This window comes from Pteropus medius, unplaced genomic scaffold, assembly GCF_902729225.1.
Source record: "Pteropus medius unplaced genomic scaffold, Ma_sr-lr_union100, whole genome shotgun sequence".
NCBI classification, from domain to species: domain Eukaryota; kingdom Metazoa; phylum Chordata; class Mammalia; order Chiroptera; family Pteropodidae; genus Pteropus; species Pteropus medius.
The window spans coordinates 7,088,927-7,106,479 of NW_024342469.1; the positions used below are offsets into that span (position 1 = coordinate 7,088,927).

At 59.2% G+C, this 17,553-nt stretch overlaps 1 protein-coding gene across 1 annotated transcript in view; it reads right to left on the reverse strand.

The window, feature by feature from the left end:
• Positions 1–620: 620 nt before the first annotated feature.
• Positions 621–17,553, reverse strand: part of CACNA1I (calcium voltage-gated channel subunit alpha1 I) — a 110,791-nt gene continuing 93,858 nt past the window's right edge. Inside the window, exons 30-37 of the mRNA XM_039863408.1 lie at positions 7,925–8,003; positions 7,130–7,251; positions 6,373–6,711; positions 5,984–6,130; positions 5,496–5,618; positions 4,766–4,931; positions 3,210–3,406; positions 621–2,338 (exon numbers count right to left, since the gene is read on the reverse strand). Of these exons, the coding sequence (XP_039719342.1) occupies positions 1,733–2,338; positions 3,210–3,406; positions 4,766–4,931; positions 5,496–5,618; positions 5,984–6,130; positions 6,373–6,711; positions 7,130–7,251; positions 7,925–8,003 (1,779 nt within the window). The 3' untranslated portion in view covers positions 621–1,732. The remainder of the gene's footprint in view (positions 2,339–3,209; positions 3,407–4,765; positions 4,932–5,495; positions 5,619–5,983; positions 6,131–6,372; positions 6,712–7,129; positions 7,252–7,924; positions 8,004–17,553) is intronic.

Below are 17,553 nucleotides of genomic sequence, written 5' to 3' on the forward strand. Positions count from 1 at the left end.
GTGCCTCTCCAGGCCTGAGTTTCCTGACATGTAAAGTGGGCCTGACCACCAGCTCTTAAAGGAAGGACTTCGCAGGCCACTGAGCTTAAGTTACTCATTACCTCCTTGCCCTGCTCAGGCCCCAAGGGTCCCTGTGCCGGCCTGGAAGACACCCAGAGCCCATCCGAGCAGCCCCCAACCACCACTTGCCAGTCGGGCCTGAAGCCAAGTTCGTTAAGGTCAGTGTTTGGGAACAAGGCTGAGGCCCCCTCGGTGGGGCCCAATCGAACCATCTGAGAGCTCAGAGGCAAAGGGCCTGGTTATTGCTGAAGTGCAGTGTGTCCCAAACTTGAGGCATTTCCCACGACTCTGCCACCACGTCCCCGATCCTCTTCTTCAAACTGACTCGGCCACTCACTTTTAACTTGACCTAAGCAATATGTCTGTCTGTGAAATGAGGGGTTCGGTGTACTGTTTTTTCCTAGTAAATACATAACTATTCAAGTAAAAAGTACCCCTTTGCAAACCCATTTGGGAAGCTATAGTGAAACCTGATCTGCAGCTTTGGAAAAGTCACGGGAATGAGACAGGCAGGGGTAGGAGGGTGGGAGGACGCTGGTCTCCAGGCGACGAGTGTGAGGGAGCTGGGGCGGTGGCGGCTGGTCCCAGAGCCCAGGCGGGCGCCCCACTTCCGCTCAGAACCCTATCAGATCTGCTTTTACCCTGAACTCCATTGGAGGGGGTCAGTGCTGCTCAGAGGGCAGAGGGGAGCACGACCTCCTGGACTGTGGCTCAGGGCCTGCCTAGAGGGTAAAATGCCACAGCCAGCACAGACTAGGCCCGTACCCTTGACCTTGCAAGCATCTCGCAGCCTGCTCAACCCCCTTCACTTTCCTCTCTCTCCTGATGCCTCAATTCCTGCCCTCAGCTTCCGGGGAACAAGGCCACAGCAGACCCCTCTACCCCAGGAAGTGTCCACGGGAGCTGCCCTCCACCCCCACCCCAGCCTTAACAAAATAAGACTATCACCCCTGATTTTTCTAAAGAAATACATCTAACTGGTTGACTAAGAGTTTGTGGACTCTGGGCATCTACAAAAGACTGTTCACACAACTAAACAGTCAGAAACAACAGGACAGACAACCCAATACTTGGGGGTAGACGGGGCGGGAACTTAGCAGCATTTCTTCTTTAAAAGCGAAAAAAAAACGCACCCTGAATCCCATCTCTTTTTCTGGCCTACCCTCCTGGCCACGGGACCCTCAGAGGTCTGAGGGTCCCCTCCAAGCCACTCCCAGTCCAGGGGAGACACCAAAGAGCACAGGTGCCAACGCCCCAGCAGGACCATCAGCCCCTGGGAGGGTGGGGGGCGTCTGGCCTGGGTCCTAAGCATCAAGCAAAGCCCCATCTGGGCCCCAGCCCACACTCCCCACCATTAGCACTTTCTGGAAGTCATAAGCTCTCAGTAAAAAAAATAAATAAATATATATGTCTGTCTCTCTCTATATATGCATATATATATATATATATATACACACATGTATCTGCACGGGAAGGACCACGGCTGGGCCACATCTGGGCCTCATCTGGGCCTCGGCCCACCCAGACCCGGCTCCACAGCGCTGTCTGCGTCTGGCGCAGGTTTGGCCCCGCATGGCACCCGGGCTGTGGCCCAAGTATTGCTGTCTGCCCCCTGGCTCCTGAGGTAAAGAAGGTGAGACGGGGCGGCCGGTGGCACTGGCCCCTGCGGCCCTCATCTCTTCCTCTTGCTCGCAGCGTCTCCGGGCTGCAGCTCTCCCGGGGGCTCGGCTGGGCCCGGCAGGTCCTTGCTGCGGTCTGCAGCCCAGGAGGGGCTCCGGGCCAGGCTGCGGGGCCGGGTGGAGGTGCGGGGGCGGCCGGGGCCAGCGGCCAGGCTGCTGGTGCTGCTAAACCTCCTGGCAGGCGGGAGCCCAGGCGGTGCAGGCGGCGGGCAGAACAGGGAGGTGAGCGAGAGGCTGCTGAGGGTCTCCGAGTGCTCGCTGCCAGCGCCTCCGCCACCTGCGCCACCCCGGCCCGTGCCCTCCTCGTCCGAGGGGTCCATGGAGTCGTGGTGGGTGCAGCCCGGGCTGGTGGAGCCCCCACTGCTGTGGCTGCGCTGGTGGGCCTGCAGCCCACGACGGCTGAACAGGCCCCGGCCCCGCAGGCTGAGGCGGCGGCGGGCAGCAGGTGACAGGCCAGCCCTGGGGCCTGGAGTGGGTGCGGGCAGCCCCAGGGCACGCCTGGGACTGTCACTCAGGGTCAGGCTGTCCTCCAGCGTGGTCTGCAGGCTTCCTGCTGAGCTGCTGCGGCTGGCCTCCAGCGACGTGTCACTCCCCATGGCCTTAGAGGAGACAACGAAGTGTGGGAGCCACCTGGTGTCCCCCCGCCCTGCTCCTCCTGCAGCCACTCCACCCCAGCAACACACAAGAACATGCAGCCCTCCGAGGAACTCCCTTCACGACACAGCCAGTGTCCCTGGGCTTCTCCCCTCTGCTATGCCACCACCTAGCTGAGCTTCTGGGTGGCTCTCATGACAGTCACTGCAGTGGCCTCCAACTCGGCTCCCCACCCCATCCTGCTCTCTGGTCCTCAGGGGGCAGCCAAGGTCATCCTACTGAACCCAGTCAACGCTGGGCCTGAGGGCCCGCCGCAGCCCTCCGGGACCTCACTTCTCACCATCCTGGCCCCACCCTTCCCCGCCTCTGCTCTGCCTGCTGCCCCTCAGGGCCCAGCCCCTCCACCCGGGCAGTTAGCACCCATGCGCCCCCCATAGCCCCTACCCCGTGCAATTTTCTCCCCCGCGTGTATCACTATCGAATCGACTACGCTTTTTATGCATTTATTCTGGCTTATCAGCTCTCCTCTCGCAGCCCTGCCACACACACTGCAAACAAACTGTGAGCCCCAGGGGCGGGGATTCTGCATTCCGTAGCTGCTGTAGCCTCGAGCTTTGTACACAGACTGACGCACAGCCTGGCACACAGCTGAGGTCGATGGCTACGGAATGAACAAATGCCTGCAAGAGCCCTGGGCCCAGCCCTGCCTCCCCCAGGAAGCCCTCTATGTGCCCAGGGGGTAGCCCTGGCCAATCCAGTACAGGGCCCTGCAGGATGAGACCTCCCACCTGCCAGACCTGCCCCTCCACCTCTGCCTGGGACTCCAAGGTCCCGCTCGGATGTCCCCCAGCAGGGGGGACCAGGGGGGTATCATACCTGCCGGAGCAGGGTGCAGTTGACGCTGGGTGAGCGCAGGGATGCCCAGGAGCCCTGCAGGGCTATCTTGGGGAGGGCGCCGACGCCAGCACCCTTCTCCTGCCCTTGCTGGCTGGCGGACACAGCGGGGTGGAAGAACTCTGCTGGCATGGGCAGAAGCGGGTTGGAGGCCTCCAGGGAGAAGGGATTTGGGGGTGCTGCTGGGGAGAGAGGAGAGGAAGCTGGGAAGCAGGCTGGCGGAGAGGGGGCTACCTAACAAACTGACTGTGAAATTGTAGGCTCCCTCCCTGAGCCTTGGTGCCCCGGAACCAGCCCAGTGCCAGGAGCACAACGGATGCTGGCTATGAGCGCCACGCCCCAGGGCCTGACACCCCATGGGGTCCAGCCAGGCCTGGGGCCCCTCTAGACAGCAGGTAGGGTAGGCACTGCTCTGGGCAGAGCAGACAGAATACTGCTGGATCTGTCTGGTCTGCTCCACTGCGGGTAGAGAGGGCCAAGGACAGGGCAGGGAAAATGAGGGCCAGGCAGTGGGGAGTAGCCAGCAGCCTCTGCCTACGGTCCCCTCAGTGCCTTGCAGGGTGAGGATGGGATGAAGGAATTGGGGAGTGTGTACTCAATGTGGCAGGACAGCTGGAATGTCCCCAGGTGAAGGTCTCCTATGACATCTCATTATTTAGGGAAAATGCAAATGAATGATTAACAAAAAGAGATGAGAATTCAGTCTATCAGAATATCAGAATGGCTCTTGGGTCCTGCACCTTGACTTTTGGTTCAGGAAGTCTTGGACCTTAGCACTTCAGCCACCAGGTCCAATGCAGAGGCCATTGGCGGTAAACAGTATCCTTGCAAAAGTCACTCCACCCCCAGCTCCTGAAGGTGTTCAGTGCCAGGCCTCCCAGAAGAGTACTGGGTTGGCCTCAGGGTCTTGGGGGTCCCCGTTCTGCTGAGCTCATCTCTCTGTCCCAGCCAGTGTCATGAAACCAGAGTCCTGTCACCATCCAAGAGAACTGGAAACGAAGGTGAGCTCTAGTGACGTGCAGACCAGCTCAGTCCTCTGTCCTCATGCCCACAGCGCAGCCACGAGTCCAAAGCACAAACATAGGATACCAAGGGTAGGGCCGAAGGATGAATGTCAGGACATTTTACTAAAGGGCTATTGTCAACGGGCTTTCCATTGTTTAACATCACCTCGTGTGAAGATCTATGGGATCCGCGCCTTTCAAATTCAGCTCTAGAAAAACACCTCAGTAATTTGGCAGCTTTCGTGTATGCCAACCTGTTTCCCTTTTCACTATAGCTCCCGGGAGGCTCAGCATGAAGCCTCCCTTAGCTCAGGTTTATAATATAATTCTCTCTGTATGATGTGGCTCTTGACCTTCTACCATTTTTATGTCAGGCCTGAGATTCCTATCTTTTATTGTCAGTTACTCACCTGGTTCTTTCCAGACTCAATATAATAGTCTAGGAGAAAAGACTAAGGAAAAAGCGAACGAGCTCCCCGCTCTGAAGGAGACGCCGAGGTCAGGGCTGTGGGGAGCTGGCGAGGTGCCTCTCACCTTGGCTGCTCTCACGTTTCAGCCAGGACCGCACGGGGTTGAACGAGATCGTCTCCATCTCACACAGGAAGTTCTCTGGACCCGAGGACACGGCCGTGTTGGACAAGGGGAAGAAGCATTCATCCAGGTCCCCCACACGCATGGGCTCAGGTGGGTCTGGCTCGCCCTGCAGGTAAAGGGAGGTACAGGGGTTAGAACAGCGGAGAGGGGGGCAGAGGCCAAGGCCGCCACAGCTGCCTTCATTCCCCTGTACCACAGCCCTTTGCTCAGGCCGCCCTTGCTGCCTCCGATGGCCTTCTCCTCGCCTTGTCCACCTGGCCAACAACTGTCAGCTTCCAAAACCCAGGTGAAAGGGCCCCACCTTCAGAAAGCCTCTCTGATGTCCCAGGCAGGTCACAGTTTCCTGCTCAATCCCTTCCTGACTCTGAGGGCAGTGCAGGGTCTTCTTATATGAATTAAAAAAAAAAAAAAAAAATAGAGCGACAAGGAAAGGCTGAGACCACTGGATGTCATACTTGGGGTCTTGGCTGGGCTCTGTGACTTCAGGTAAATCACTCCACCTCTCTGAGCAGCCCCACTGCCTTCATCTGACTAACAAGAGATGAGAGCCTGCACACAGCAGGTGCCACTTAAATGGCACCGTGGGGATAAGCAGTGCTCTGTCTGGACAGGCGGAGGCCAGCCTGCAAGGACAGACCCACTTGCCCGGCAGCCCACCAGGGCAGTTCACCTTGCTGTCTTTGGGGCCAAGCGGGCAGGCTGTGGGGTCCTCAAGACTCAGGTCATCACCTAGCAGGATGGATGAGGACCTGTCTGAGTTCAAGGAGAAGGCCTCTGTCTCGGCCAGCTGAACCTGCAGGGAGAGGTGAGAGCCTCAAGTCACCCGTGGGGCTGGGATGGGGCAGACCTAGTCCCCAGGACACAGGGCAGTGGTCAGAGAGGTCCAGAGATCTGCTGAGCATGAATGGCATGCTCACTCTGGGCTGGAGGACCTGCCTGATGCGGGGGACACAATGGTGTCACAGTCAGCAGAGTGCCAGGCCTGGGCTGGGCCAAGGGCAGGCGAGTTGCTGAGGGCCATGAACCCCAAAGCTGGTCCACTTGCCCACACGCCAAGGCCCCTGGAGGCTGACCAGTGTGGGCCAAGCTGGCAGGCCAGGTCTCTGCCGGGAGCTGGGTCTACCCTCAGGCTGGCCCACCTTGAGGCGCCAGCCTCACCTCTTGCTTGTCATGGTGACACTTCCCGCAGCCGGCCGGCGAGGAGTAGTGGTGAAAGATGGAACCGGACAGGTTGTCGATGATAGTCAGCTCCCCCTCCAACGAGTCCTTGATGATTAAAGAGACGCTGTCCAGCCACAAGTTCTCCTAGGCGGACAGGACGGGCAGGCACAGGTGGGATTATCGCTGGGTAGGGGACTGTGGGGTGGGCGGGGCACAGCTGCCCTCCCCGTGGTTCTCTGCACCCGTGGCCTGGGCCCAAGCCCCTCATCACGGGGTCGCTCCTTCATGGAGCTGAGCAGCACGGGGCCCCAAAAGACAGCCGCAAGGGTGGCAGCCACAAGGTCCCACCCTCGGGGACCCTGGTGCCCTCCGCGACCCCTGCCCACCTGGGCTGGAGAGTAGCAGCGTCGGCGCAGGCGGCCTTCGGGGTCGCCCCCACCGCCCGCCCCTCCCGGCCCTCGGCCGGGTGCCCCTGGGGAGCTGGCGGGCGGCCTCGAGCCAGGGCCCAGGCCCTGAGCCATCTCGAGCTCGAGCTCGGCGTCCATCTCGGCGTCCTCCTGGGCCTCCTTGTTGCTGTCGTCCAGATGCTTCATGAGCACGGCCACCACCACGTTGATGAGCACGAACTGGGCCGTGAGCACGAAGCTGACGAAGTACAGCGGCGACACGAAGTGCAGGCCGCTCAGGCAGCTGCGCTCGTCGTGGGTGCAGTCCCGCAGCGTGTCCTGCGCCCGGGGAGGCCAGTGAGGGCCCGGGGCTCAAGGCACAGGCCTCGCCTCTGCCCTCCGAGGCCTCCTTCCCGCCCTGCCCAGGCCGGATGTGGGCCAGAGCCAGGGGCCTCACCGGATGACCGAAGCCCCTGCCCCGGGCTATGGGCCCCAAGTCCCCTCTGGCGCTGGGTGGAGTTGTGTCCCCTGGCACCTGAGCACTGATCTGAGCACTACCCAGCGTTTAGGGGTAGACAGAGAGCCCGTTCTGGCCTCATCGGCACCCACCGTGCTCCCCAGTCCCAGGCAAGGGGTCCCTGCTCTCCTGTCCCCTGTGCAGTAGGGTGCTGGGCAGGCGGAGGGTGGGGTGGGGCTTTGACCAGCCCTGTCTCAGGACCCAGACTGAGTTCTCCCTCCCCAGCCTACCCGTGAGTACCTTCATGATCCCATTCCAGTTGTCGCCAGTGGAGACCTGGAAGAGCGTGAGGAAGGCCATGCCGAAGTTCTCGAAGGTGGCGTGCCGGCTCATGCCCTCGCACGGGTTCTCGTCATTGCAGACTGAAAGCAGAGCGGAGGTCAGCCGGCCCCCTGCCCGGCCCCCTGCCCGGCCCCCTGCCCGGCCCCCTGCACTGCCCGCCGGCCTCTTCTCAGAGTCCCATCCACAACCCTCGGAGGTGCATGAGGATGGCGCTCAGCCATGGATGAAGAAACTGAGGCTCAGGGAGGTGGCACATAAGCTGGGGCTCAGACTCAGGGGAGCCTGGCCCCTCCCTGCACCCATGTACTGGTTCCAGACGGATGGGGGTGGGCGAGGGCCGGCCCCCAAGGGAGCCTGCTTTCTGGAGCCAACCCTGTGTTGTCCTTGGCTTGTGCCCTGGCCGTTCTGCTTGCAGGGCTGGGGCCAGCCCAGGGCAGACACTGGCTCATGAGGCTAGAGGGGCACCCAAGGATCTGACAGCTAGGGGGGGCTCCAAGCCGGGGTCCCTGGCATAGGCCTGGGGTGTGCACATGGACCCAAGCTAGCATCTCTCAAAAGTTCCTACTCATTTGGATGGGGTGCGGATGGCTGAGAGCCGCCCATCACCCATGGCCTGCTTAGGGCACCTCCCCAGCACAAAGACCTGATGTGACAATCGGGGGATGGGGGGTGCAGTCTCAGGCCTCCCCCGACCCATGGCCCTCTTCCAGACCTGCTCCTCCCCACCGCAGGCCTGCTCGGGGAGTCACTCACCCAGCTTCCCAAAGAGCTCCACCCCCAGGGCGGCATAGATGAAGAAGAGCAGCATGAAGAGGAGGCCCAGGTTGCCCACCTGTGGGGACAGAGGTGGGGCTGGGCTGGCAGGGGCGGGGTGGAGGAAGGGCGCTGGCGGGCAGGCTCCAGGCAAAGGGCCGGCCTGAGGGTTGGGACAGCTGTAGCACTTCGCCAGACTCTGAGTCCCTGTCTGCCACCTGCCTCGTGACCCCCTTGAGGGCAGGCTGGCCCAGCACAGGGCACGGGGTAATAATAAAACACTCGTGAAGCCTTTACCGTGAGCGGTCTGGGTTCAAGCACTTCACAGTCATCAGCTCGCTTACTCCACAAGATGATCTGTGAACTCTTTTACCCCCATCCTTCAGATGAAGAACGTGACATACTGAGATGAGGTACCTTGCCCAGGGTCACAGCATTCGTGCGTGGTGGGACTGGGATTGGCCTGACAGTCCATGCACACAATGATACCCCACGCACCTGTGCATGGTTAGTGTCATCCCACAGATGGATGCAGAGAGGGAGGGAAGAAAGTCTCAGCAATAATGCCACCTCCTCCACGAAGCCTGCCTAGATTCCTCCAGGCAGACTGGGATGCAGTCTGACAGTGTGAACGTAACTGGTGTGTCCCTGCCACTGTCCTTGCTGGTCTGGGAAGTCCTCGAGAGCGGGAACACAGCTAGATTAAGTCAATTCTGCTTCCTCGAGCCAGCATGGAGCCTGGCTACAGAGAGGAGTGGATACAGGAATCGAGCAGGACTGAGGGCCCCAGAAGCCTCCTGCAAACCCGGCCACCCCCATCCCACAGCTCCTGTGGGAGGACACTGTCCCAGATTCTAAACCTATTTCAAATCTATCCATATGCCAGAGACCGCCTTTAACTCGTGTTATGGATAAGATAAGGCTCAAACGCATTCTTGCCCTAGAAATGAGATATCTGCTAGACACCTCAGAAGACCTGCATAAATGGAATCGGAAGCTGTTCACGTCGACTGTTGAAAAGTAAACCGCGTTAATCACAGCCTCCCGTGTTTCTCCGCTCCAGAGGAGAGTCTCCTTCCGAGCTGCTCTACAATCACACTGACAGTGTCTGACTAATTAAATGACGCTCGTTCATTAATGAAACAAGCAATTACTGAGCACCTAGGAGGCCAGGCGTGAGGCCCCGGCAGCCGAGGGCATCAGGAGTAGCCTGGGTCCTCGGCTCAGCTTCCCGCCCTTGGCAGGCCCAGGTCAGCAGTTTCTTACCCAGCGTCCACCTTGGCCACCTCCCCGCCTCCAGCCTCTCCCTCCAGTCCACTCTCCTCTCAGTCACCAGAGCAACCCCCTGAAAGGTTGAGGCCGCCCTTGTCCAGAAGCCCCCGTGGTGCCCACTGCCTGCAGGACGAAGCCCAATTTGGCTGTCCTGGCATAAAACGGTGTGACCCAGCCCTGCAGACCGCATCCCCCTCAAAGCCCCAGCCTGACCTTCCAACCTGATTCCAACCACAGGGTAAACAAAGCCATTTGCATATTCTGTTCCTCTGCAGAGAAGAACCTCTCCCTGTCTTTGCCTGGTAACTGCCTCCTTCCCACCGCTCAAAACCCAGGGTACTGGTCACCTCCCCGAGACGGATTGCCCCAGTGCCTCCTCCCTCTGAGTGGGGCAGAGCCTAGAAGAAAGAGGCTCAAGTTTCATTCCTATAGCACTTTACAGAGAACCGAGGAAATGTCCAGGGTCAGCTAATAGATTTTGAGGGGTAAGCCCCCTGCTATGCCACATGGCACTTGGCATTTGCGTCTCTTAAAGTGCTGACATAATTGTCATCGCTATCGTGAGTCTCCTACTTGAACCTGGGACCTCCATGTGCCCTGTGCCAATTCAGGGTTAGCCTGAGGAGCCACCCACGGATGCCCAGGGGTCAGAACTAGGCGAAAGGGAGGGGAAAAGGAGGCCAGTGTGGCTGGGAACACACACTTGCCACCCCCATCCCCAACGTCAATAGATTCTTATATGGCACCCAGGTCCCGTTCGGAGCTTTATAAGTTTTTACTATTTTAAATCTCAAAACATCTTTTTGAGATAAGCACTGTTATCAACCCCCTTTTCGCAGGCAAGGAAACCCAGGCAGGAGAAGTTGAGTCACATGCCGGGGTCGCTCTGGAGACCAGGCTTTGGCCCCAGGCAGGGTGTCTTGAGTCTGGGCTCCACCCACTTCCTGTCTGCACAACCCTCAAGCCCAGCACTCACCCCCATCTCCCATGGGACAAATTCCTCTGCAGGGATTGAACGTTAGGAAAAATACATCTCTAGGAATGAACATCCCCGCTTTCAACCCAGACCTGATGACAGCCATGTCGATTCCCCTTTGGAACCGGCTGCTAGGAAGCGCACCCCAAACTGGAGAACAGAACTCACTAACATCCCTAGCCCAGGGCGCTGCCAGCATTGGCTTCGTTTTCGCCTTCCCTGAGCTGTTAATCTTCGATCCCCATTTTAGTGTGCTGTGTCTGTGCCTTTTATTTTAAGGTGCCTAAAGTTTCTTAAGACTAGATGAGTCATAATGAATAAATGAATGTGCATGAGGCTCACCTCAGAGCAGAGGCCACCGTGAGGGGAGGCTTAAGTAGTAAGGTGAGTGGCGGAGGGACAGCTGGACTACAGAATTCCCAGAAGGAAAGACGCACCCTCTGTGGCCCTGACCCCACCTCCCTTCCGCTGTTGACCAGTGCAGCTGCGGACGGCAAGGACAGCTGTCCTAACTTCCCAGGGTCTCCACTCATTCTGTCTCCTCCTAGAATGTCACATCTGAACCTCTCAATCCACATTACCACCTCCTTCTGCCAAGCCGCCCTACAAGGTCAAGCTCAAAGTCCCCTGACACCCTCCCTGATTTCCCCAGTTTCCATCAGGGCCCCCCATCTCCCACCCCGTAGGCCCCTCGCCACATGGCCCCAAGGCATCTTGTCTTCTCCACCAGCCTGGTGACTCCTAATGGCAGAATGTGGGCTCCTAGGGGCCACCCCAGGGCCTGGTAGAGAGCAGGGCTGGCTAGCACTTAGTAGCATCAGAAAGAAAGAGGCCAAGGGGACCTGTTCCGTCTCACAGCCCCCCCCCCCCCGCTCAAACTGCTTCTCCGGAGATGGGGTTCGGCCCTGGCTCTGGGTAGGTTTAGGGAGAAAGGAAGTTGGGGCCTGCGTCTCCAGGGCCCAGCGTGACCCCGACAGGCAGGAGGGGCTGCTGGAGAGAGTGTCTCCTACCTGGGGCAGAGCTTGCACCACTGTGTCCAGCAGGGCCCGCATTCCCGTGGCCATCTTCAACAGCTTCAGCACTGCGGGCGAGACCCAGCCCGGCCCGTTCAGCCCGGGGCCAGTGAGGATGTGCGTGACCATATGCGTGCACGTGTGTCAACATGGAAGAAAAGTGGGATTGGAGGAGCACGTTAGCAGAGGGGATGGCTCTGCGCTGCCACGCCACCAGAAGGTGGGTACAGCGGCAGAGTGAATGGGGGTCTGCACGTGTGGCATGTTGGTTAAAAACATCCCGGAGGAGGGCACACCCAGTGGAAACAGAGGGATAAAAAGTGCCGAGTGAGCACTAATTCACTGAGGCGGTATTCTGCTGAGCTTCTCCGCATCCCCCCGCGTCCCCCACCCCCACCTCGGAAGCTGGAGGCAACAGGCGGGTGCAGGTGGCAGAGTGAGAGGCACCTGGACGAGCACTGATGCGACAGGTTTTAAGCAGCCTTGGGGCCTGGGAACCCCGGCGGGTGTTGGAGCAACGCCGGGGAGGAACCCTGTCTCCCCAGCCGCACGCTTCCCCTCATCCCAGCCTGAGACGGGACCGCGTGGGTGGGTCGCAGTGTGACGGGGAGGCGGGGTGCAGAGGGCTGGACAGGTGGTCTGTGGACGAGGGCACGTGAGCGCGCACACACGGGCCGAGTGTGCGTCAGGCGCGAGCTCCTCTTGGCTCTGTTCCCTGCTTGGCAGGAAGCGCGTGGCCCTGGGTCCCCTCCCCCTGCCACCCCACCCCTGCCCCGCTCCTCACCCCGGGCGATGCGCAGGACGCGCATGATGCGGATGATGGTGGGGTTGATGGGCAGGGCCGCGTTGATCTCGATCTCCTCCAGTGTGATGCCCATGACCGACAGCAGTACGATGGCCAGGTCCAGCTGGTTCCACCTGCCCGGGAGACACAGCAGGGCAGGAGTGGGAAGCAGGGTGAGGGGCACAAGCCTCGGCTGGGAGGAGCTGGCCAGCTCTCCACCCTCCAGCTGTGGCCCACAGGGCAGGGACGTGTGGCCACCCTCCCAACTGGCTCCTCCAGACCTCACTGGGTCCAGCTCCCTCTCTGTCCCCAGACAGTCTCTGATTCCCCAAGCAAGGGACTGACCAGGCTAAATAATTATCTCTGGCCTCCTGCAGAGGAGGACAAATGGGCTCTGACTTTAGGTCTGAATCTGGAGCCCACTGCTCCCTCTGTGTGGCCTTGGGCTACACACCAACCTCTCTGAGCCTCACTTGTCCCCTTCTAAGGACTACCATGAGGTGTGTCGTACTCTGACTGCGGGGCGGAGGACCCCCAGAAGTTGTGCTGATGAAATTTGGTGGAATGCCCTGCACTCGTCAGGTGGGACCATAATCACATCCTGTTCAAAGCCACAGGCAGCACCGAGGGGCCCCTGGCCATTTATGCCTGGACGCTTATTGGCTCCCTTCCTCCGGTTGCTCCAGGCTTTCTCAGGGGTCAGGACTGCTTCCCCATCTGGCAGCTCGCCCACCCCCCATGCTGCCCTAGCACGGCCCAGCCACTCACCGGTCCTTGAAGAAGCGCCTCAGACCAAACGCTACCAACTTCAGCACAGCCTCCAGCACAAAGACAGTGGTGAACATGTAGTTGCAGTACTTGAGGGCTGTCTCCAGGGACTACGGGGTGGGGTGGGATGGGGGGGGTAAAGAGAAGCATGATCCAGAGCCCATGACCTGGCCCCCGTTTGCTCCAGTCAGAAAGTCTCTGCCTTTTAAGGTGAGAATTTAATCGCTTCACATTTAGTGCAACGATTTACGTGTCTTCTTTTATTCCTTCCTTCTTACTCACCGTGCTCTGTTTCACACTGCTCTTTCCTTTTCCCTGTTTCTGCATGTTTGGTCCAGATGCCCGCCTTTGGAGGCAGCGTGGAGTAATGGTCAGGGTCATGGTTAAGAACCAGACTGCCGAGATTAGCATCCTGGCTCAGCACTTACTCCTGTTCACTACGACTTTGAGCAAGTCACTCGACCTCTCTGGGACTCATTTTTCCAATCAGTAAATTGGGGATGACAACAGTACGTGCCTCAGAAAGTGGCAGTATAAACTAAATGAGCTGGCAGTCCTGTGCCTGACTGGACTATATACTTAAACGCTTGGTAAATGCGAGCTGTTATTATTCCATTTCTTTATGCTGATTTGGAAGTTCTACAACTACTGTTCTTTTCTGCCCGTGGGTGCCTTCCTTTTCCTACACGTCTAACATCCCTCTCCTAACATTTAAAATAAGATAACTCACTCCTCACATGGAGCCTCCGCTTCTCTTCTTACCCGCCCCCCGCCCCCAGCTTGGATAAGTGGAAGCTCTGGAATGTGCTTGTCCTGATATGTCCCTCACACACACTGCAGCTAGCTGGGAACTGGTCAGCCTCTCCCACCTCTGTGTTTGCCCCCAACAGTCCTGCCACCTGCAATGCCCCTCCCATAGGCTCCACTAGGTAGCAGTGGAGGCCACTTGGGCAGGCTTTGCATGCAAATCAAAGTTCCAGTCCTGGCTCCACTAACTGGTCGACTAACTGGGGCAGTATATTTGACCTCTGACCCTCTGTTTCTTCATCTACAGAATCTGGAGAAAGTCTCCTTCCCCACCTTAGGCTGCGAGGATGAGAGAGTTAGTATCTGTGTAGTGTGCCTTGTAAAGAGTCATATTAAACACGCCATAGACACTGCTACCCATGTTCAAGGCAGGGCCCAAATGTCACCTCCCCACACACCAGGAATGACAGATCTTTCCCTCTCATTCATCTGTCCTACCAGGCCATGAGCTCCCTGGGCATAGGGCCCAACATGGGAGAGATGCTCAGATCCTACCCCACCCAGCCCCTATGGTGGGGTGCTCCTGAGCCCCGCCCCCTGGGGACTCTGGGCTGGGGCGGGGCTGGGGCTCACCGCGGGCTGGTTGTAGTGCTCCAGGGACATGGTGACTACATTGAGACAGATGATGAAAGTGATGAAGATGTCCAGGTAGTGGCTGGTGCACATGGAGTGGATGAGCAGCCGGGTGGGACAGTAGGTGGCATAGTAGGGCAGCCGCTGGGCCTCTGTGGGGGTCCATGGGGGCATGGCACAGACCAGAGGGTGGCCAAGGGAGGAGCAGAATGCGGAAGGAGAGGCAGAGGGGAGGGAGGAAGCAAGAGGGAGAGATGTTGGTTCATCCAGGCCTGGGAGTCAGAGTTAGCCCTTCTCTGCCCAGCCAGGGAACCGCAAGGGAACTGGGTAAGATGTGGGAGAGGGTGGCAAAGAGGTCAGGACACCGATTCTCCCCACCCACCACCAAAGTGCCTTTGGCAGGGGCTCCTGGCCCGCTGGGGGAAGGACAGGGGTCCCACAGCTCGGGGTCGGGCATCCAGGCTCTGCCTTTGCCTTCTGCCTGGACTGAGCCACTTGGTTGTCAGTGGTGTCACCATCAGACTCCAGACGGACACCAATAGGGCTCAGATCACCTGGACAGGCAGGCACTGGGGGAGGAGGCAGGGACAGGGACACAGACGCCATATCCTAAGGCCGGGGCGGAGGGCCGGGGCGGAGGAGCGGAGGGCCGCAGGGCCGGGGCGCAGGGCCGGGGCGCCGTCTACTCACTCCGGCGCTTCTTTTCCAGGCGCCGCAGCCTCTTCTCCTCGCGCCGACGGGCCTCCTCGGCCTCCTGGTGCTGCCGGCACTTGTGGAAGTTCTCCACCACGACGCCCACAAACATGTTGAGCACGAAGAAGCTGACGATGAGCAGGAAGGAGATGAAGTAGAGCAGCATCCAGGGGTTGTGGTTGGGCACGGGCTGCAGGGAGCCAGATGGGGCTGAGGCAGGCTGAGCGGGCCCTGCAGGGCCCGCCGGGGTGGGGGTGCTCCACCCCACCAAGCCTCGCTGCAATGAGGAACTGACAGAGTTGCCTCCTAGGAGGCCGTGAGGTTCGAAGAAGGAAGCAGGTAGGAAGTGCCCTCCCTGGCCTGGCACAGGCACTGTGACTGGGGAAGAGAGCCCTTCCCCTTTCCTGCTCCAGCCACTGCCCCCTGAACGCATACCCACCTGTCTTCTTCCCTTCCTCTCACCCACCCATCCACTCCCCTACCCAACCACCCACCCACCACCCACTTAGTCATCTGTCCACCTCTCCATCCGTCCAGTTATGTATCCATCCAGAAACAAGGCAGCCAGCACATCCTGGTGGAGCCCGTGTGTGTGTGTGTGTGTGTGTGTGTGTGTGTGCACGCAGTGCGTGCGTGCAGGAGGGGTGGACAGACTAAGAAGGGGAGGAAGACGCCTCCAAATGTTCTCATTTCCTGCCTAGCACCAGAAGGGCCCCCTGTTCTCAGAGGGATCTTGGGTCTCCTCCTATCAGGGCCATCTTCTCCTCCAACCCTCATCTACCTACCCACCCCCAAATCCATCCTCACCCAGCAGCCCGCAGGAGGCGTCGCTCCCTTGTTGTAACACCTTCGCTGACTCGCACGCCCTCAGATAAACGCCAGCCCTTGCCATGACACACGCAGGGTCTTCCGTACCACCCAGCTCTGCCTGCCTCCTGCTGCTCCCCCTCTCGCTTTCTACCCCCAGCCCCCAGCTCATGACTCTCTCCTCAGGCCTGCACCTGCTGTCCCTCTGCCAGCTGGCCCAGCCCCTCTCCTCCTCCTGCGGTTGGTTGGCTCTCCACCCACAAGGCCGTGCATCTCTCTAGCCAGGAGCCAGCTTGAGGTGCTCTCCCTGCGGAGCACAGGGCTTTGTCGAAGCGCATGGAGCAATGACTTTCACTTTCCAGTGAGCGGCTCGACTGGTGGAGGATGGTGAGGGGTGGGCTGTGGCTGACAGTGGGAGACATGAGAGTTGTGGGTCTTGGTGACACCAGTTACAGACCACCAGGCCCCAGAAATGTCTGTCCCTCTCCCGCTGGCCCTCTGACCCGGCCCCAGCCACGCCCACCTGCTGGTCCACAGCGACGGCATCCAGCCCATTGTACATGATGTTCACCCAGCCATCCTTAGAGGCCAGAACAAAGAGGGACATCAGGGCCTGGAAGACACAGGGAGGAGAAGGTTCGGGGATGATGGGCGAGGGCAGCTCAGGCTGCATCTGCCCCTCCTGGGGGGCAGAAGGACAAGAGGCCTTCCCCACATTGAGGGAACAGCTGTGCCTTCAACCGACGAAACTTTTCTGAGGACCCACTATGCGCCTGCCATCTACCCTGCAGGCATTGCTGCAGGAGAACAAGCGCTGGATCAGGAGTCCTGGGCTCCAGTCTCAGCTGTGAAATTAATTGCAAGAAAACTGACGACCCTTTACGCCCTTACCTGCAGAAGGGAGCTAATACTTAAGTTGCTGCCTGCCAGGTTGGCTGAGAGCGTCAGCTAAGACTTGAAAGTGGAAAGTTCCTGATAAACATGAAGGGGTCTGCCTCCATCACTCTGAGCTTGCCTCGAACACCTGAAAACAGGAGCTCACAAGAGTAGTCAGGAGCCCGGGGTCACAGGGCTCTGCCACTCACTGGCTGTGTGACTCGGGCCAAGTCCTTCCATGTCTCTGGGCCCCAGCTCCTTTGTCTGTAAATGGTGATAGTTACTGTCACTAATTTGAGATTCTGAGACAGAGGTGATCCCCAGGAGACAGCCAGCCAAGGCTCCTACACAGACATCAGCCAAAAAGCATCCTCATGTCCCTTCTCCAGGACTACGAGCTTGTCCTAGAGGACGCACAGAGCCTGGGTGGCCCCTCAAGAAATAGGAGCACTTGGGGAGCAGAGGCTCTTTGGAGGCAGCCAACTGGGGGCTCCCACAAGGGGCATTACCCAGATGGCCCAGCCTGGCAGACCCACCCCCCCCAGGAGGAGTGACCAAGGGCGAGACAGGAAATGGGCAAGGACCTGCCTGTGACTGGAGAGGAGAGCAGAGTGGCTGTAACATTATCATTTTACAAACTAGGAAAGTGAGGCTCAGATCGGCCACACCTACAGTGAGTGACGGAGCTTGGATTCACACTCACATCTGGCTGACTCTATAACTCCTGGCAGGGTCCCCTGGGTGGGGGTATAAGGGCCAGGAACCAACGTCTACTAAAGCACCAGGTGCTTGTTGGACTCTGCACTCGGGATCACAAGCCTCAGGCCACCTGTAGACTGAGTGCTCTTCCTACCTGCCTCATAGAAAAGGAAACCAAGGCTTGGGAAGGAGAAGTCACAGGGTCACAGGGTCAGCCTTGGCATGGCAGGACCGGAAGCCGGTCTACAATCCCAGGCAGTGGGCACTGAAGAGCCGTCACCCCACCCACTGGGGGCGGTCAGGTCAGGGGAAGGTGGGTGGCGCTCACCTGGCCCAGGTTGTCGAAGTTGTACTTGTGATG